At 36.6% G+C, this 22,424-nt stretch overlaps 1 protein-coding gene across 2 annotated transcripts in view; it reads left to right on the top strand.

The window, feature by feature from the left end:
* LOC113120922 (ephrin type-B receptor 1-like) overlaps positions 1-22,424 on the top strand; it is a 175,723-nt gene that overhangs the window by 65,744 nt on the left and 87,555 nt on the right. For both annotated transcript variants that reach the window (XM_026291064.1, XM_026291074.1), the window contains exon 2: positions 9,287-9,351. In XM_026291064.1, the coding sequence (XP_026146849.1) occupies positions 9,287-9,351 (65 nt within the window). The remainder of the gene's footprint in view (positions 1-9,286; positions 9,352-22,424) is intronic.

Raw genomic sequence — 22,424 nt, 5'->3', positions numbered from 1 at the left:
TCTAATTAGGATGTGATTTGGTGACCTTTAATGAAATAAACACTGTCAGTATGCTTGTACCTGAAAAGGCTACATCAAGGACACTTGTTAGCATCCTTATGAATGGTAAAATGGGAAAGAGTACACTGCTGTCATGCGAGCTCATTAGAAAATGAAACACCCTTGTAAGACACAATGAGGAAAGAGAAGGAGAAGAATAGGAAGGGCATATGGGCATATAGTAGTGGTGCAGGAAATTAAGAAGGGATTAAAATGGGCATTTTGCTCAGCAATATTCCTGCTGGTATGTTAATGTATGCAAATGATCTATGACCCAGAATGAGAGATGGAGAGGGGGGGGAAGAAGCGTCCCAGAAGACAGGCCTCTGAGAGGGTAGTTCGGCATTCTGCACCTGTTTGGTGAGCTGTGATTGGCCGTAGGGAATACTCAGGAGAACGTGTTTCCCTGTAGCTGATCAGTTTTCTGTGTTTAGGAGCCGTGTTTGACAAGGTTGAAGTTAGTCCTGCTCTGGAAACCTGTCTTACAGAAACAAGTTCATCTGACTTTAGCCCAGGGATGTGAAGAATCGGATGGGAGCGTGTTCAGTGAACAGATTTCAGGGAGCTTAATGGAATTTCATGGAATTCAATTTGCGCATTTAAAGCACTTTGGAAATGGAACAACTCATGGAACAACTCGTACTTGGGAGTTAGTGCTCAGTGCTCATATTATTCTTAGACAGCAGGACTTTTCAGTTCTCTAACTCATTATTAAGGAACAATATATTGGGACTCTATTATAAATTTATAATATATATATATATATATATATATATATATATATATATATATATATATATATATTTTTTTTTTTTTTTTTTTTTAATTCTTGGTTGTCTGACAAAAGCCTGACTCAAGAAAATTGTGGAAAGTCTTTGATTGCAGCTTGTTTTGAAAAAAGCTAAAAAAAAAAAAAAAACATTTTCTTTGTCCAATGTGCATCAGAAAATCCATGACTGTCTGAGAGCAAGACTAGAGTCATTTATCTGTCTCAAACCCTGACAATTGGAACAATAACTTCTTATTAATCTGCAATTAACAAGTGTCATTTTAAAATAATTAGAGGAAACAAAACAACTATGATCCTCTCAAAGATCCAATTTTTCATTCATATTGACCTGTCTGTTTCCCTTCTTGTGATCTTTTACAAGAATCCTGATATTGATAAGCTGTTGCTCTATTTTTCATTTGTTCTTGAGTTGTTTTTTTCTTTCACATTTAAATCGATCAGTTGTAACGTCTTCTCTCACACTCCTCCTTTCCTTCTCTTTCACACTTTACTGATTTCCCGTTGTTGGACGTGTGACTCTTACAGCCACCGCTAAGGATTTTCTCTCATGTGTCACACACACACACACACACACACACACACACACACACACACTCAGATGTGTCCATGATTCATTTTCACCCCATCAGTAGGAGGGACAGGTGTTGAAGTGTCTGATGAGTGTGTGTGGTTTGGTCGTGGCTGATGCGAGACCCGGTTCACCCCATCTGGCTGTTCCCTAACTAGAGACTTAACCATATTCAGTTTAATATATCAATAAATTGAAGAATAATAATGTTGAAAACCAGCCTGTGATTAAGTAACAAGGTATAGATCTGACTATTCCCCCCTTAGCAAGCCAAGTAGACTATGAAAAGTGATTGGCAGAATATTTGCTCTCTCTTCTATGTTGTGTTGGACTGATTTGTCTGATTCAAATTAAGGAATCGGTGTGTTTTGATGGTTGATGTTAAAACTTTTACTTATCATTTTTTGTAATGAAATGTTTAGGCCTTGTTAGGTGCTGCAGTTCATATGTTTTAGACTCAATGAGGCCTTTATTTGATTGGTTTATTTTGCATTAGTGTAAATTTATCCACTCAGCTGCTTTCATTTCACCCTAATCAAGATTCAGCACGAGAAAACTCATCATTGTTTTCAAGGCAGAGAAAAATACAGGGTTTATTAAGTTTTCATTATATATTCGCAATTAATCACACCTTATTTTATAAAATGTTACTGAAGAATTATATTTCAATATATAAATTATATATTGGATAATATAATAATAAAAAAAAAATCTTGTTGAACTAGATTTAACTTTAACTTTACTTAACTTAACTTTGATTTTGGTTAAGTTTGTGTATTTTATCAAATAAATATATGTGACCCTGGACCACAAAATCAGTCTTAAGTCGCTGGGGGATATATCAGCCATATATTGTCTGATCCGTATACACCATACATCAATGGAAAGCTCATTTAGTCAGCTTTCAGGTGGTATATAAATCTCAATTTCGGTAAATTGGCACATTAGACTGGTTTTGTGGTCCATGGGTCACATAGTCCTTGCTCCCTTAAGCTTCAGTCTATTTTATGTATACAGTTTTAGTTAAATGATAAATTATATGATTACAAAAAGTATTAAAAAAATATTTTGCCCCTTTAAAAGCTTTATTGTAGTTGAACTACTTTTTTTTGTTTGTTGCTTGTAGTGTCTTCTTTTTTTTTTTGCTTTTTTTTTTTTAGGAAAGCAAACTTGACTGTCGTTGAACTGCTTTAAGTAGCTTGTAGCATGGCGCTCAGTCATTTGTAAAGTAGATTCCACTACTGATCAGACAGTGTGAATCTCCCGGGACAGACTTGTTTATGTGTGGACCAGAAACTCTGTGTACTTGTGCAACGTTTTGGTCAATATCATTCTACGCTGCTCTGGACCTGTTTGTGAGGATGATGCACCTGTGTGTGTGTTCGGGTGAGCAATTTCACGGTGAGAACCACAGTATTGATCAGAGAGAGCGGAGGCTTGCTCAATGTTTAATGTGCTCTTTCTGTACTGGAACTATCCTGCATTAAATATTAAAGTCTTAGCCCTGAACGCCTAGTGTAAATACCACAGGTTGAAAGAAACCGGCTTGAGCGCTCTCAGGGTCATGGGTCACTGACCTCAGCTGCCAGTGGGTGAATGATGCGGCTGTTGCCATGGTGAAGGTTATACCTCTGCTGTCACAGAAGCCGTGGCGCTCTCACCTGCTGAGATGAATCAGCTTATTTACACAGTTTTATTTAAGAACCGTGACATCACTCAGGCTCTCAGGACCAAACTTCTGATTACAACAGACTCTCTGCTTATTGCTCTGCTGGTTCTGGGAGTGGATTTCAGCTCAGATTTAATAAAACCAGTGAGTTGGTGCTCCAGAAAAGGTGGTTTTTTAAAGATAAACAGAGATAAATGTACTGTAATCATGTCTTAAGGCTGAAATTAAGATAAATTGTTAAATTAAGCTCCTGAAGGTGTAGTTAACATAATAATAATAATAATAATAATAATAATAATAATAATAATAATAATAATAATAATAATAATAAAAATAAATAAATAAATAAATAAATATAATGAAAAATATAAATTTAGCACTGCTTATTTTATATATATTATTTTAAAATATGTTTCTAGTTAAATAGTTAATTACATGATCACATAAATATATTTACTTTTATACTTATGTTTATTTTAAAAACTATTTATGTACTTTGTTTTTGTTTGTTGCATGTAGTGTTTATATATATATATATTAGTGCTGTCAAAATTAACATGTTAATGCATGCAATACATTTTTCCAGTTTAATATGTTAAAAATGTTTAATGCAATTAACTCGGGCGGAGCTAGAGTTTGTCATTTACTGTACAACTGCTGCTTCTGTAATAACATATGTTATGTCATCAGTTGTCATGCAGTTACCAAGGAAATTACCAAGGAATACAAATAGACTGTTTTATGTTGTTTCTACATTAATTATTACATTAATTTGAAGACAGATTATTACAATATTAAAATATATTTTTGACTCTGTCAATGCTCTTCTGGCTGAACTTCCATCATGCAAAGTCAAATCTCTACAGATGATTCAGTAAGCAGCAGCACGACTGGTCTTTAACAAGCCCAAAAGAGCCCACATCACACCTCTCTTTATCTCCCTGCACTGACTGCGGGTTACAGCTCGCAAGTTCAAGACACTGAAGCTTGCATATAGAAAAGCGTCAGGCTCAGCACACACCTACTTCCACTCAACGCCTCATGGTACCATCACAAAGGCACAAAATCACTTTCCAGAACATTTTCATTTACCGTTCCTGGTTGGTGGAATGATCTTCCAACCCCTATCCGGAATGCTGATTCCCTGACATTTTTCAAGTGACCGCTCAAAAACTCGCTTCTTTCGTCACTATCTGTCTTCATCCTAAAAAAAAATATTTTTCTCTTTTCTTCATCTTTCTCTGTCAAGCTTTTACTTATTTGAACAATGCTTGAAACTTGTTATGATGAGCACTTCCTGTGTCTGTTTGCCTCTTTAAGATGAATTGCTTGATGTATTCCCCAATCATAAACCTCTTTGGATAAAAGCATCTGCTAAATTAATAAATGTAAATTTTATTTGATGTCAGTTACTGGTTTTTGCATTGTTACCAATTGTGCCATGCCAAGTTTCTGCTGGATATGACGGGTGCAGGATGGATAAAGAGAAATTGTTCAGTAAACTCTAGACTCTAAACACAAAGAGAACGGAAAACAGGAAGCAACCTTATGTGTAATGACAGAGGTAAAGAGGGTCACCTTGTGTAAATGAGATTGGCTTTACTATTATGCATGAAATATTTGATCTACTCAATCAGCTCACACCTTCTTGCGATCTGCTTTCTCTGGTGGGCTTAGTTTTGTATCTCTTTGTTGGCGTTTTGCATCCTAACAAGATTCCATGAACATTTTGTGCCATTATGATAATTTATTATAGGCCTCATGTTGCATATTAATGAGTTTGAAGCTGATAAGACCTCAAAAAGCATTAAGCTCTGAACCGAATGCCCCTGTTCCCCCTCACACACCCCAAATGAAAGTGATTTCTCTGGAGGAGGATGTAACTCCTGAGGAAAGTAATGTACAGAGGTCTGTCTCCTCTGAGACACCAGCTGGAGGAATCGCACAGGCTGTGCTAGTTAGAGAAATTGAATTAGTGTGTGTGTGTGTGTGTGTGTGTGTGTGTGTGTGTGCGTGTGATTAATAACAGAGACAAACCACAGTGTGTGTTGTGTTTGTGGTATATTTTTTTAGTCTAGACATTTAATGTCTCCAATAATCACCCCATGCCCTGCCCACAGCTGTAAAGAGTGTCTCTGATTGGCTCTTAACTCTCCGCTCTCCCAATTATGTCATAATCAATATATATATATATATATATATATATATATATATATTTTTTTATTCATTTTTAGTAGTTATTTATTTTAAGAAGTTTGTGGCTTGTTATGAAATATTTTATTTATATTCTATAATATGTTTGTTTTTAATAAATTTTACATATGTTGTGGCTTGGCAATTATAATTTAATTTAATTGAAATATTTTATTTTATTTTATTTTATTTTATGAAAATGAGCACCCTATTGCAAGTTTAAAGTTATGAGTAGGGCTACCTTTTTGCAATGTTTATTTGTTTACTGAATCATGTACTGATGTACTAAGCAATGTTTCATAAAAATTATGATTTGTAATATTTTCATATCTGATTTTAAATTGTAATAATGTTTCACAATAATCCTTTATTAAAGATTTTTTTTTTACATAAAAATTAAAAATTAAATTAAATCTTATCAGTCCCAAGTTTTGACTAGTATTTATAGTACTGAATAAAATGGAACTAATTAGACTCCAGTGACTCACCACTGAGCGTACAGTGCATTGAGGGTTTGCTATTTTAACGTTACATTCGCTGCTGCCTTACAAGATAGCATTATTAAGTAGCCTACTGCTTGTAACCATTGAATATATGTGTACGATACCTAAAAACCCAAGTATGCAGTTCAGGATATAAAGCGTGTGCCTGCATACAGAGAGACAATGTGATTAGACTGAGGAACGCTGATTTGAATTTGATTTGTCGTGTTTGAGGAAGTTAACGGCTGCCACTGACTTGGATAAAACACCTTATGAGCCTTATTGATGCTTTCCTCAAGTGTTTGACAATACTGTGTGTTTTCTTGATCAGCCGGTGGTGAGTTATTGATGGCTGGGGAGGAGAGTGTCACGCTATCGCAGAATTATACTCTTTTGAATTATTATCACTTTATGAATCCATCAGCAGGAAGCTCGAGTGCTTGTCATCTATTCTCCTCATCTATCTGAAAGAGAGCAAAGCTTTCCTACTTCATCTTCTCTTTCTTCCTCTTGAAATATAGAGAAACGTCAGAGGAGAAGAGTGTATGATTAACTCCAGAGTAATGGAGATATGAGCGATGCAGAGAGTGGAAATGACAGTTGGCTTCCGGTGCGTAGCGTCGGATTGTGTTTTGTGGAAAGAGTGGATATGCTTCATCTTTTCTCTCTCCTGTGACATCACTGGTTACTTTTAACCATCCCAGTGTGACAGGCTCCACTCCGAGCCGGACTCACGGGATGCAATTAAGTCACAGTGTATCATATACAGTATTGTTCAAAATAATAGCAGTACAATGTGACTAACCAGAATAATCAAGGTTTTTAGTATATTTTTTATTGCTACGTGGCAAACAAGTTACCAGTAGGTTCAGTAGATTCTCAGAAAACAAACAAGACCCAGCATTCATGATATGCACGCTCTTAAGGCTGTGCAATTGGGCAATTAGTTGAAAGGGGTGTGTTCAAAAAAATAGCAGTGTCTACCTTTGACTGTACAAACTCAAAACTATTTTGTACAAAAAATTTTTTTTCTGGGATTTAGCAATCCTGTGAATCACTAAACTAATATTTAGTTGTATGACCACAGTTTTTTAAAACTGCTTGACATCTGTGTGGCATGGAGTCAACCAACTTGTGGCACCTCTCAGCTGTTATTCCACTCCATGATTCTTTAACAACATTCATTCACATTTCTTGGTTTTGCTTCAGAAACAGCATTTTTGATATCACCCCACAAGTTCTCAATTGGATTAAGGTCTGGAGATTGGGCTGGCCACTCCATAACATTAATATTGTTGGTTTGGAACCAAGACTTTGCCCGTTTACTAGTGTGTTTTGGGTCATTGTCTTGTTGAAACAACCATTTCAAGGGCATGTCCTCTTCAGCATAGAGCAACATGACCTCTTCAAGTATTTTAACATATGCAAACTGATCCATGATCCCTGGTATGCGATAAATAGGCCCAACACCATAGTAGGAGAAACATGCCCATATCATGATGCTTGCACCTCCATGCTTCACTGTCTTCACTGTGTACTGTGGCTTGAATTCAGAGTTTGGGGGTCGTCTCACAAACTGCCTGTGGCCCTTGGACCCAAAAAGAACAATTTTACTCTCATCAGTCCACAAAATGTTCCTCCATTTCTCTTTAGGCCAGTTGATGTGTTCTTTGGCAAATTGTAACCTCTTCTGCACATGCCTTTTTTTTAACAGAGGGACTTTGCGGGGGATTCTTGAAAATAGATTAGCTTCACACAGACGTCTTCTAACTGTCACAGTACTTACAGGTAACTCCAGACTGTCTTTGATCATCCTGGAGGTGATCATTGGCTGAGCCTTTGCCATTCTGGTTATTCTTCTACCCATTTTGATGGTTGTCTTCTGTTTTCTTCCACGTCTCTCTGGTTTTGCTCTCCATTTTAAGGCATTGGAGATCATTTTAGCTGAACAGCCTATCATTTTTTGCACCTCTTTATAGGTTTTCCCCTCTCTAATCAACTTTTGAATCAAAGTACGCTGTTCTTCTGAACAATGTCTTGAACGACTCATTTTCCTCAGCTTTCAAATGCATGTTCAACAAGTGTTGGCTTCATCCTTAAATAGGGGCCACCTGATTCACACCTGTTTCTTCACAAAATTGATGACCTCAGTGATTGAATGCCACACTGCTATTTTTTTGAACACACCCCTTTCAACTAATTCAACTAATTGCCCAATTGCACAGCCTTAAGAGCGTGCATATCATGAATGCTGGGTCTCATTTGTTTTCTGAGAATCTACTGAACATACTGGTAACTTGTTTGCCACGTAGCAATAAAAAAATATACGAAAAACCTTGATTATTCTGGTTAGTCACATTGTACTGCTATTATTTTGAACAATACTGTATGCACGTGTGTGTGTGTGTGTGTGTGACAGACCCAGAGGGAAGGGTAGATGGAGAATGGCTGTTAGTGGGTTTAGGAGTTGGATGTAGATCTGTTTTCACCGATGTGGTTTGACTTGTCCGGCGGTACTTTAACATTGTCGTAGTGCAGGAAGCCCGAACAGCACAACAGAACTGAAGTGAACATCATCGTAGAGACATGTGCACGGAGCAGTTTACTCTTCAGAATATGTGTGTGTCTTTTTTAAGAAATAACTGCAAATGTAAGCATAAAAACAGTATCACAAACTGAATACAAGCGGGTCATTCTATGAAACGGGTGCTTTTGATGTTCCATTGGTTTTCAGTTCAGTGTTTGTGCGAGTTTAAATATTCTGTTTCATATCCTGGGATAGGAATTTGATGCTGATATTTGTACTATCATCTCTTAAATGTCATATTTCATATTATTTATTTGTTTTCTATTATGGAATAGTTCGTTACTTTAAGAAATTGGTAACAATTTATTTATTTATTTAGAATGAATTAAATTAATTTAGTTTTTGTTTATTTATTTAGGGAAGACAGAAATCTTTAAGAATAGAGTTTTTCTTTTCTTTTTTCTTTTTTTTTTTGAGCTGTTTAAAAATGTCCATAAAAACTGGCATCAGCTATTCATCAAATCTTTTTTTTTGATGCCCAAACTGCATGTACGAGGGACACACACATGGAACAAATGCTTTTAGTGTGTATGTGTGTGTGTGTGTGTGTGTGTGTGTGTGTGTGTGTGTGTGTGTGTGCTCTGATGATCATTGATGTTAAAGGCAGGTATCAATCCAGGTTTTCTATCACTTTCAACCATCTTATCTGTGTTTGGTGGAGTGTGTGCGTGTGGATTATTCTCACAGCTGGTCAGAGATATCTCCTCTGATAAGGTCAGACAAGAGCTGACCACTTTAAGGACACAGACACAGACTTATCCTATATCCGTCTTCAGAAACACATGGCCATTGTGGAGCGGAAGTGGCAGTGTGGAGAGTTTGTATTCTAGAGCAACATTCTTCAGTCCTGGTCCTCTACTGCAGTCTCTTCTAGAATTATTTATGCAAACAATGCATTGCAATGAGTGATAGATAAACAAATATCCCTGATTCCTGATTTTTTTTTTCTGGTTTTCAGAAACATTAATGGACACCCGGACTGCCACAGCAGAGCTCGGGTGGACGGCGTACCCTTCGTCAGGGGTGAGTGTGTGTTTGCATGAAAACATGACCTGCAGAACTGCTCACACTGTGTTAAAACACTTATTCTGTGTCTTTTGATTTGAGAAAAGCACTTTAAACCAAAACCTCCTTCTGTTCACCCTTCAGCAACAGCTTACCAGAAAGAGAGACTAAACGCTTTCAGGTTAGCTCTAAGATAAGTAAAATGTTTGTACAACAGGTGCCATGTCTGAATGGTGAAACTAAGAGATCAACGACACACACACACACACACACACACTTCTTTCTCCCTCTACCAACAGGCACAGAGCAAAATCTCATCACAATCGTCATGCAAATTTCCCTCTGCATTTCACATTTAGAAGGAAGTAATGACATAATGGGTCCACTTAAAGTAAAAAAGCCCCTCTGAATCGGTCTAAATGTGGTCCGGAGATGATCAGGCTATTGTAATGACAGCCTGCAACCTGCAAAGTAATATAAAGGTTTCAATGAACTCTCAATGAGGGCACAAGTAATGTTGTGATTTCAGAGTTTACATTTTTCATGTAGGTTCAGTTGAAAGTGATACACTTGTGTTTGTTCGTACTCTTGCTGTTGTCAAATAGAATCGTCTGTTAGAACAGTGACTTTGTGATTTTTATTTTATTTTATTTTTCAGTGTGAACAAGGTTTTTTCCTAATCAGGGTAACCTGTGGCAAAGCAGTTTCTGTTTCTGTAATGTTATATTTGTTGCCCCACCCACACTGAAATCTCATTGGTCTAAAATAATTTCACTTCACATCACTATGCAACATCAAAATGTATTCTGATCAGCTGTGTTTGTTGCTTCATGGACATTTTTGTAACTTGCTTAATAAAATGTAACTTAGCCATTGAAGGGTTAGTTCAGCCAAATAGCAAAATTATGTCATTAATGACTCACCCTTATGCTGTTCCAAACCCATAAGACCTCCGTTCATCTTCGGAACACAGATTAAGATATTTTAGATTTAGTCCGAGAGCTCTCAGTCCCTCCATTGAAACTGTGTGTACGGTCTACTGTCCATGTCCAGAAAGGTAAGAAAAACATCATCAAAGTAGTCCATGTGACATCAGAGGGGCAGTTAGAATTTGGTGAAGCATCAAAAATACATTTTGTTCCAAAAATAGCAAAAACGACGACTTTATTCAGCATTGTCTTCTCTTCCGGGTCTGTTGTGAGCACGATTGTTGTGATTGTTGACATACAACGGTGCTGACGTGTTTTCTGGCGCGCCCAATAACTAAGAAAACACGTCAGCACCGTCGTACGTCAACAGTGTTGTGAACGCACTCACAGCAAATTCTAACTGACCCTCTGTGTTTCGAAGATGAACAAAGGTCTTACAGGTTTGGAACGACATGAGGGCGAGTCATTAATGACATCATTTTCATTTTTGGCTGAACTAACCCTTTAATTTAGTCTTTTTCAATTATAAATAAAATAAGTAAAAAATGAACATTATGTTAAAAATTATGTAAATTAAAAATGAAATTATACATTAAAAATACTTTTTATACTTCTTTAATCATGGTCTAAAAATGTAATTCATAATGATTTTACTAACTAACAGCAATAACTGAAGTGAACTATGGTATGTTGGCAGAAATGTTTTCTGTGAGATCCCAGGAGATCCCCCTCACCCCATCTTTTTTTTTGACCAGCTGTACTCTAAAATGAATAATAAAAGTATCCACAGATGGTCGCCAGAGGCCACACGTGCGCACCCACAAAGGCATATGACACACACATCTGACAGTGATGGACAGGGAATGTAGTGAGAGGAAATCCAGTAGCTCATCATGCTACAATCCATATTCCTCCCTCTAATTAGTGCGGTTTGCTGAGGCAAGGATTACCATTACTGCTCAAGCTGAAGGACTTCCGCAAATGCCCAGTATTAAACTTTGTCACCTTACGGTGGAATTTTTTTTCATGGCCAAGCACTACTTAGACTTAGTTTAGATAATGGACAAATTATTTGACTAATGTTATTATTTTTAATTAATTATATATATATATATTAACTTTGTCACTTCATGGTGGATAAGCACCACTTTTATTTAGAATTTAAATTTATTTAGAAATATGTTAATAAATTTTTTTCTAACACTTTTTATTTTTTTTATCATTTATTTCAGATAATTTATATTGTATTATATTATATTATATTATATATTACAATTTTTTTTGGGGTTCAGTTTTATAAAAAAAAAAAAATCCTTTTTGACTGTATATTTTGAGTTATTGTTTTGTTCTGCTGAATGAAGATGTTTTGTCTCTCTCTATTTCTTTTGCATTTTGTACCTCTTATCCTCTTTTCTCCTCACTTCATGCTCTCTATTGGGTCACATGTGGAGGTTTAACCCTACTCGTCCTTCACACGCACTATTGACTGCTTTCACGATTCATTCACACCATTTGCCGAATACTCACAGCTGCCCCCTCCAGCACAGCCACGTCTTCTCTAATATGTTTTGCTTTCCATTAGCCCCCCTCTCCTTTTCTCCTAAAGAAATCCCTAAAATCCCCAATTCCTCACAGACCTCAGCCGGCCACTTCTGTTAAAAGGCTCACGCACGCATCTTGAGCTCGAATGGCCGATTGTTCCCCTCTGCCTCTGAGATTACCTTTCACGCCTGTTCACCCCGTCCCTTAGCCAGAGGTCAGAGGTCGGCTGCCTCTTTAGCAGCCCATATTTAATTCATCATCCCAGTCTGTGTATGTGTAATGCTCTCTGGAGACTTAGAGATGTGCTCTTGATTATACAAAGTATGTGTCATACCATGATTCCCGTTTCTGCTGTCACAGCAATTGTATTTTAGCGTGTGCGAATGTATTGATCTTGTGGGGAGTGATTTATAACGGGTAATGGACACTCACTCCATATGTATCTGAATTAATTGTCAAGGCTGTGTCATGTGAGAAACTCTTGATTCATCCAGATTTTTTTGGGATTATAGTACAACAAGAGCAATGCCACTGGGTGTTTATGACAGACACATGCAAATGTTAAATTTAGCTGGGAAACAGTGTCTGTGTGTTTATATCCTTAACCTACAAACCCCAAAAAACTCCCCAAGATGTCTCACTAGAGCATAATCATCACTTTAGCTTTAAAACACACAAATCTTTAGCAAAAGACATCTGAAAGGAGCTTAAGCCTCTGGTGCTCAGATTATTTGATTTGATTTTAGTTCAGTTAAATTAATTTACTATGTTTTTTTATTTAATTATTGGCATTTTACGGTATTTTATGGTACAGAATTATATTTATGCAATAGTTGTAATCAATTAATTACCTATAAACTATTTTTTGAGCATAGACCTGAAAATTAAATTTCCATCTTAAACTGAATCTCGAATGCTTTGAAGCACAGATAAGAGGACGCTTTGCAGATAATTGCTAAAGTAAAAAAAAAGAAAGACTTGTAGACTTACAGAAGTCTAAGCTTGTTATGAAAAATGCACAAAATGTAAACATTTATATAAAACATTTTACATTAAAACTGTGAAAAAATCAAATTGATAAATCTAAATGAGTTGTGTTCCAAATTTGAGGTTGATATCTCCAAAAAAAAAAAAAAAAAAAAGCATTCAGTCCGATTTCCACTACATTAAATTTGTTTTCCATTTGTTTTCAGTACCAGTGTGACTATTTTTTTTTTTCAGGACCATTTACATTTTTTGAATGATGCAAGCTATTCAAATCTGACTTTAATGTTTATGCATTCAGTTGACACTTTTATTCAGTACGACTTAAACATAGCTAAATTCAGCTGAATAGACTTAATTTTTACTCCAGTCTGCAGTGTCACATGATCCTTCAGAAATGATTCTAATATGCTGATTTGGTGCCCAAGAAACATTTCTTATTGTTTACAGAGTTGTGCTGCTTAAAATTTTTGTGAACACTGATACTTTTTTCCCCACAGGATTTTTTGATGGATGGAAAGGTCAAAAGCATTTGTTTGAAATAGTAATCAGTAAGAACAAGTAAAAACTAACAGTTTTACTGTAACTTTCAAGTGAATTTAATGTGCTGTTGGAGCTCTGCTGTCTTTCATCCACTGAACAAAAAACAACAACAAAAAAAGAGCAAATGTTTTCAACTATTTTTTGGTTATTTTTGGAGCTTGACTGCTTCTATGCTTTCATCAAATTAAAAAAATGTTTTCTCTGTGTGCTCTATGTGTGTGGTAGATTAAAAAAAGGACCTCAATTGAAGTCTACTCGGTCTTTATGCTCTTCTGTTCTTTTGAAAGCAATTTAGCCCTCCATCCTTCTCTGTCAAGCAAACAAGGATGGTCACTATCTTTTGCTGTTTTCTCTCAGCTTAATCACAGCCGTCCTTGTGCTTTCAGCTTTTCAGATGCCCTTCATTCTATTCCCTCTTTATTCATCTTTCATTTTACCCTTTTTTCTCATCCAACCCACTCATTATTGTTTTGGGAAGTATTTTGCTTGGCCCACACTGCAAAGAGATGTTTTCTTAATCAGTTTTTTTTTTTTTTTTTCACAGAGACTGGATTTATTTTGAAACATTACAACATATGTGTTTCTGATTATGTGTGCAGTGTCAAATAAGTGTGACTCTAGCATTATGTACCTACCGCTGACCTATTATTTGTGCCAAATTTCCACCTCACTCAACAAATGAGCAGCCTGAGATTCATTCAGCAGATAAGCTTGAAGAACTCATAGTAGATGCAGACGCCATCTGTCTGTTGCAGAATCATGTTTGAGAAGTGAAGTCCAGACGTTTATTGATGTCTAAGAGCAGATATTGTACAGGCGCTTCATATTTCCTAAGGGACACCCTGCTCTCTCTTTCATAATAAAATCTGTCAGTAGAAAAAGGCAGAAAAGAAAGACAAAAAAAGGGGACATAGATAATCTTTCACATGGTCGGATTGTACTTCATCTGTTTTCTTTTTCTCAGCTATCACTTTCAAGAGATGTGGTGTTTAAATTCCAAAGAACAACAACAACAACAAAAAGTTTAAATGTAAATGTACACATTTTGAAGCATTTAACATTTAAAAAATTTAAAGTAGAGATGTTCCGATACCCTTTTTCTCTTCCCGATACCGATTCCGATACCTGGACTCAGGGTATCGGCCGATCCTGAGTACTGATCCGATACCTGGGTGTGTATCTGTAAATACAGCTGTATATACTACTAGCCCTGTGTAAATTACTAGAATTATTTTATGGTGTGCTTCAGACTTATCCCTTAATAAAACATGAACAAATACATGGTGAACTACTGTATTTATTACAGTATTTTTATTATCTGACATGAATTTGACAGTAATATTATTTTCTTAAGCGAAAAAGAACTTCAAATGCAGCCAACAATCTAACACCACAAACTAAAAAAGGTATTTTAGTTTTACAATATAACTGTATAAAAAACTGCAACAAATAAGTCTAGGAAAATAAAAAAATAATATATTAATCAGATAATCTCTTTACAACAAAACAAGTGAAAAAACAAGCAACCGTCTAGGCATAATTATTATTATTAATAGAGACGTATTATTATTATTACTACATAGAGACATAGCTAAATCTACTGTAGGCTACAACAGTAGATTAATATATTGTCAGTTTACTCACGTTAAACCAAACATTTATTTTGATGGGTTGCCATGAAGATCTTTGAGTGTCAGTGTTTATGATATGACAATTTTCTCAAATGAAATGGTAAATTCTCATGAAGTGATAGTTTATGCGTTCGTGTCCTCATATAGTGACACACGGCAGAGACTACAAAATTGCGCAACTCTGTGTCACCCACAGAGATGTAGAATTTGCAGGAGTAATATTTAAAATAATACTACTAATACTGAAATACTGCTAAACAGTGGACATACTGCTAACCACTGATCTATAATGTAGAAGTGGCTTCACTGTCTGTTGACAGTTTAGAACGCGATGAGCGATCCTGTCATATATAGATCAGTGCTGCTAACGCATTTTAATTTCTTCTTCACTGCTCTAAACCGGGGTTGCTTGTGGCAAGACAGCACAACTTCCTGTGTTTGCAATGCATTCTGAGCAGCAAAGAAGAACCGTGCAGCGGTTAGGCAAAGATAGCGGTCATAACTAGGTCTTGAAAATGGTATCGGATCAGTATATGGGTTCATGTACTCGCCGATGCCAGAATTTGTTGTGGTATCGGTGATATTTCCAATACTAGTATCGGAATCGGAACAAATCATATTATGCTTTTTTAAAGATCGTTATTTTGTGTATTTGGTGTAACAGAATATGTTGACGTGTTCATGTTCAAAAAACATATTATTTTTCAAATACTGTACATTATTATATGTACTTTATGTAGCCCCTCTCTCAAACGCATTGTTTTCTACAAAGTCCCTCCTTCCTACAAGTGCAGTCTGCTCTGATTGGCCAACTGACCCACTGCATTGTGATTGGCCGAACATGAAACGGTGATACATAAAATGCCTTGTTGTTCTGTTTTAAATAATCTTAAGATTCCTAAATACCTCTACTTTCAGAAGGCCAAATAACATGCTTTTGCTTTCGCCTAGATACACACAGCATCTCCCTGACATGACTGCTTCAACACTGACTGCTGTTACTGAACCATGCCTTTCTTTGTGTGAACATATAGGCAGCATTACGCAAATATTTCCACATAGTGACGTAGACATGTAGGGGTGTTTGAATGAGCTGTTTTAGGAGGGCGTGACAGAGTCTTAACTTTGATAAAGAATATCTCTGGATTTTAGACTTTAGTCTTTGCAGCTTTGCAGATCTTCTTCATGCACCAAGAGCTTGTAACACTCCAAAGAGAAAGGAAAACTTGAAATCGTATCATATGACCCCTTTAAAAAGTCACCAAAAATACCTAGCATTGTTACTGTAAGTTTTGCACCAACAAGCGGCACTCAAATTGTTTTTAAAATCTAGTGTTTTAATGTTTTAATTGTGCACTGCTGGTTTATTTTAGGATGAACTCAAGGTTAAGTGTGGTTTTGCACCAAATTATCAAGAGGAAATGCGAGAAAGAGAAGGTGGCACTCATGTACAATATCACTGGTCTCTGAACAGCGATGGCCCGCACCAGCGCTACACAAAGTGCAGTCCTCACACACTTCAGCATGCAGTACGCGTGTGTGTTTTAAAGTGATCTTTCAGTGTTAAGTGCTTCGGGTCAGTTAAGAACACAATTGTGCAAGAGTATGCATTTGTAAAGTCTGTTGCCGATGGACTTGTAACCAGTTCTGAGGTAACACTTAGTGACAAGTGGCACCACGCAAAAGCTTTCTCTCTCTGTGTGAGAAAAGATGTTCTCGTTGCATTTTCTGAGTTTAGATCACTTAAGTGGATGGACACAAGAATATCTGCCCTTCTTTCTTGTATATTTAATGTCTTGTTCTCCTTTAGTATACACAATATTCAGCCGAGGAAATTTTGAGGAGGTAATTGAATGTCCTGTCCTAAAATACAAGACACTTTTTTTCATATACTGAGTGTCCCACTGTGTCTAGTCACACAGAGCTAAACTTCTGACTAATGGCATAAACTCTGGTCCACTTGACAGTTTCTAAAAGAGACATCATGTAATGTCAACTAGAGTTGTTTGTGTCCTTTGTATATGACATTTTGGACCCATAATTTCACATGTGTTTTTGTGGTTGATATTAATCTTGTGTTTTGCGTTTTGATGTCAGACTCTTAAATTGAGTCAAGATTTTTTTTTTCTTCATTCCTTTATTCTTGTTATAATAATTGTAAATTCTAGAGGTCCGATTTCTGTGAAACATTCTTCTTCGTATATGACTTAAGCTAATAAAATCTACTATTTCTACACAAAAGAACCATTTTTGATTGCCTCCGTAACAGCATGGAGGGTCTCCTCCATCCCTAACAACATTGACCCAGTCCAGTTCACCTGTCTCCCATCCTCCTTCACGTCACTCTCACCTACACTGAAAGCAATAAAGGGAATTATGTGATGCTGCTGTTTATAGATTATAGCTCAACATCAACACTGTAGTCCCCCACAATCTGGTTTCCAAGCTCAGAAACCTCGGACTGAATGCCCCACTCTGTGACTGGGTTCTTGATTTTCTATTATGCAGACTTCAGGTAGTTAGGGTGGGTCAGACCACCTCCAACATCATCACACTGAGTACAGGAGCCCCACAAGGATGTGTTTCCAGCCCACTGCTTTACTCCAACAGTGTGTAATGCACTTCATCTCCAGCGACAATGAGGCTGCCTACCTTGATGAGGTAGAAAGTCTGACATCATGGTGCCAAACAAATTGTCTCTTTCTGAATGTTAGCCAAACCAAGGATCCTGGTTGTGGACTTCAGGAGGAGGCAGCAGCAGATCTACACACCACTCATCATTAACGGGACCCCAGTGGAGAGAGTGAGCAGCTTCAAATACCTTGGTGTACACATTTCTGAGGACTTGACCTGGACTAATCACATTCAAGCTCAAGTAAAAAAAAAAAAACACAAAAAAAAAACAGACAATGACTATACCATCTGACACTCTTGAATCCTGAAAACTTTAGAAATTATAGAAGCTATAGAAATTATATTGACTCATTGCATTTAATTGTGGTATGGAAACAGCTCAGCCCAGGATCGTAAAGGCCTGCAAAGAGTAGTTCGCTCAGCTCATCTCCAGAACATCTCTCCCCTCTCTGCAAGACTTCCACACAAGAAGATGTAAATCTAGGGCTGTTAAGATCCTCAAAGACTCCACCCACCCTGGAAACACACTGTTTAATCTGCTACAGTCAGACAGATGCTTCCGCAGTCTGATGGCAAAAAAAAACGGAGAGGCTCAGGAATCTCTTCATGCTATCAGACTATTAAACACACTGCACTTTAGAGACTCTGGTAGTGTAGGGTTACCCAATTACTCTGCACACTGCACTTTTTTGAGATGAGCTATCTATGCAACTCATCCTTAATGCACATTGTTTACATCCCTGCACGTAATCTGTGTAGCATCTCTACATACCATCTGTGCAGTAGTTTAATATATTGTGTATATTTCATTATTTGTATTTACATTTCTTCTTCTTTTTTTTCCAGAATATTTCATTATTTGTATTTAATTGTCCCTTTTTTCTTTTTTTTTTCTTTTTACAGTCTAAAAAGAGTATGCCAGATCTACATTTCACTGCTTGTTGTATGTCACATAACTTGTACGTGACAAATACAATCTTGAATCTTGAACTCTGTTGGTGTTGAACATTTCAGAAATGTTTGTTGTTTGTTGACCTTTATACATAAAACTCAAGATTCATTAGGTTTCATTTGTGGTGAAAACTGTTCAACAGATTTTTAAACAGATGATATTCACATCCCAAAATGTGGCATACTTAGTTTAATAACCATATTTATATACCTTCTGCAAATTTTCCCACACAGTCAATGTGATAAAGTAACAGATTCCTTGTTGGCAAGGGTCATTTTGATTTGAGAGAAGACAGAAAGTGTTTAGTTGCCTCTAATTACACTAAAACATTATTTAAGCAGGCAAATAAAGCTAAATGCCAAAGGCTGGCTGAATTCATAATATTGCAGAAATAGTAAGAACATCATTTTATTTTGAATTCAACCTTTGTTTTTCACAGTGTGATACTTTGTAGCTTGGTGGCTTTATCTTATTAGTGTGCATATTACTAATGTAGCACATTGGCTGTTAATTAGTACTTATAATGCCTTATTCTGCAGGACAATATTCTAGATCCCTTATACCCCATAACTAAACTTAACTACTACAACAACTACCTCACTAACAACAAATAAGCAGTAATTAGGAGTTTACAGAGAGAATAATAGTCTAATAGTCAACTGAAATTCACTAGCAATTTCTGAGCGAAAATGGTTTTTACACCAAATAATTTTTTAGTGTAGTTCATACAAACATAAAGTGGCTTTCCATTTGCACACTGCCTTTATCACACAAATGTCACATATTTTATTTAAATTTGAGCTTTGGATAATAACCCTCTCTTCTCTTAAAAAAAGAAGAAGAAAGAAGAAGAAAAAAAAAAAATATATATATATATATATATATATATATATATATATATATATATATATATATATATATATATATATACATATATTGTGACGGGAGGAGCACAAGACAGACACAGTGGGCATGGCGTCAGGCCTCGGAGAGGCTTTTATTAACAGAAATCATAAAACAGGGGATAAAAGTGGCCAAAGGAGGAGAGGGTCCAAAATAAACCGGGGATCTGGTGTCCTCGTCATGCTGCGGGGTTCGTGTGGGTCAGGCAGTGTTCATGGAGCAGGGTCCAGGTATATATATAGGTACAGGTAATATACAGGTGCATCTCAATAAATTAGAATGTCATGGGATGTTCATTTATTTCAGTAATTCAACTCAAATTGTGAAACTCGTTTATTAAATAAATTAAATGCTCACAGACTGAAGTAGTTTAATTCTTTGGTTCTTTTAATTGTGATTATTTTGGCTCACATTTAACAAAAACCCACCAATTCACTATCTCAACAAATTAGAATACTTTTATAAGACAAAAAAAAATAGTTTAGAAAAGTTTTAGAAAAATTTTACATGTTAATTTTTAGTGAATTGTTGGCCTTCTGGAAAGTATGTTAATTTACTGTACATGTACTCAATACTTGGTAGGGGCTCCTTTTGCTTTAATTACTGCCTCAATTCATCTTGACATGGAGGTGATCAGTTTGTGGCACTGCTGAGGTGGAATGGAAGCCCAGGTTTCTTTGACAGTGGCCTTCAGCTCATCTAATTTTTTGGTCTCTTGTTTCTCATTTTCCTCTTGACAATAGGTCAGGTCTGGTGAGTTTGCTGGCCAGTCAATTACACCAACACCATGGTCATTTAACTAACTTTTGGTGTTTTACCAGTGTGGGCAGGTGACAAATCCTGCTGGAAAATGAAATCAGCATCTTCAAAAAGCTGGTCAGCAGAAGGAAGCATGAATGCTCCAAAAAATGTTGGTAAATGGGTGCAGTGAATTGGGTTTAAAAAAAATAAATAAATAAATGATGGACCAACACCAGCAGATGACATTGCACCCCAAATCATCACAGACTGTATAATAAATACTTTACTTCAAGAAGCTTGGGCTATGAGCTTCTCCACCCTCCCTCCAGACTCTAGGACCTTGGTTTCCAAATGAAATACAAAACTTGCTCTCATCTGAAAAAAGGACTTTGGATCACTGGGCAACAGTCCAGATCTTCTTCTCCTTAGCCCAGGTAAGACGAATCTGCATTGTCTGTGGTTCAGCAAATGCATTGACACGTCTGCGTGTGGTGCCTGATGACCTTGATGCCCAATGAACTGACTTGACCCCAGCCTCAGTCCATTCCTTGTGAAGTTCACTCAAATTCTTGAATCGATTTTGCTTGAAAAACCTCATAAGGCTGCAGTTCTCTTGGTTGGTTCTGCACCTTTTCTTCCACACTTATTGCTTCCACTCAACTTTCTGTTAACATGCTTGGATACAACACTCTGTGAACAGCCAGCTTCTTTGGCAATTAATGATTGTTGCTTACCCTCCTTGTGAAGGATGTCAATGATAGCTGATTGGCATGTCACCATATTCTAATATGTTGAATTGGTGGGTTTTTGTTAAATGTGAGCCAAATCATCACAGCTAAAAGAACCAAAGACGTATTTAAATTTATCTTATACACAAGTTTCACAATTTGACTTGAATTACTGAAATAAATGAACTTGTCAACGGAATTCAAATTTATTGAGATGCACCTGTAAATATGATAACGAAGCTAAGAGAACTATTTTGTATTTTTTATTTGTATTTTTTTGGAAGTGAGCATTGAAATTCTGCAGATCTTTCTGCAGCCCATCATGTTCGTGAAGGTGTTTGGAGGAACAGGAAGTTCTGCTATTATTGTCCTTGACAGTTCAGTCTCAGAGTACAGAGGACCTTGGCTCGGTGCTTACTTCTCATTGCCGTACAGAACATTTGGTATCTCTAATAAAAGTGAACAGCCTTGCTCATTTGCTCAAGAGCACACAGAGTCTCTGTAACCGTGACAACTGCCTTACGCTTCAGAGGTAGCAGCTGATGATCATCTGAATAAGAGATTTTTCTTTTTTTTTGCTCAATGGAGGTGTGTGTTAGGGATCCAAGTGAGAAATATTTCCAATAATTTTCGTATTTTTCAAGCTCTCTGTTGTTTGCTATCTTTGGTCTAATTTGGACAGTCATGTCTTTCTCTCTCTTTCTTCCTCTCAGCAGGAGACCAATATGATGAATGGTTGTTTATGAATGCTATCATGTTGGAGTCCTAACAGCAGTAGGCACTGGGTTGTTGGGCAGAACTCTCTCTCTCTGTAACTCATGGTCATTAACACAATACGTTAAGTACTAAACCACCCCCCATCTAAATCTTTTATAACATGATAAACCAAATATGACGTATTTTTTATAGCGTTTCATTGGGGGGCTTCCAGGCAAGTCAGTCAGCAAATGTTCAAAAATAGGAAGCTTTTGAACATTTTATTTGCTTCACATAAAGCAGTCAACCTGGTGAATCCATATATTTGAAGGAGATGTCTTAAATACATTTTTAGGCTATAAACTGATAGAATAGTCAAATAAGTTTATTTTAAGAGATAGAGATCAGCGTTTTTGGTGAACTTGAGTCAAGGGGTAATTATTTTCTTCAGTTCAGATAGGTTAGGTCTCTTCTACTAACCCTGTTTACTCTCATCTCACGTCTGAATTATTCAGCTTAAGAACACTCTTAACCCACACACACACATGAACCGCGGAACCAAAAATATACTCAGCCACTCATACATGGCTATTTAAAGCCTTGTCATAGATGGGAAATGGATGTCTGGATCCTGGAGAGTTCCATTATTGCTACGGTGATGGATGATGGAATACCTTTGTTTTGCTGCTGTTTTTTTTTTTCTTTTCCTCCATTTTTGGTTTAAATTTCATGTGCCTTTCTGAAAGTGATAAGGTTGGAGGCCTAGCGGTTAGTGTGTCATGGTGCTTAAGTAGGAAAAGAGAGGTCA

This window comes from Carassius auratus, chromosome 2, assembly GCF_003368295.1.
Source record: "Carassius auratus strain Wakin chromosome 2, ASM336829v1, whole genome shotgun sequence".
NCBI classification, from domain to species: domain Eukaryota; kingdom Metazoa; phylum Chordata; class Actinopteri; order Cypriniformes; family Cyprinidae; genus Carassius; species Carassius auratus.
This window is presented reverse-complemented; position numbering and strand designations above follow the sequence as displayed.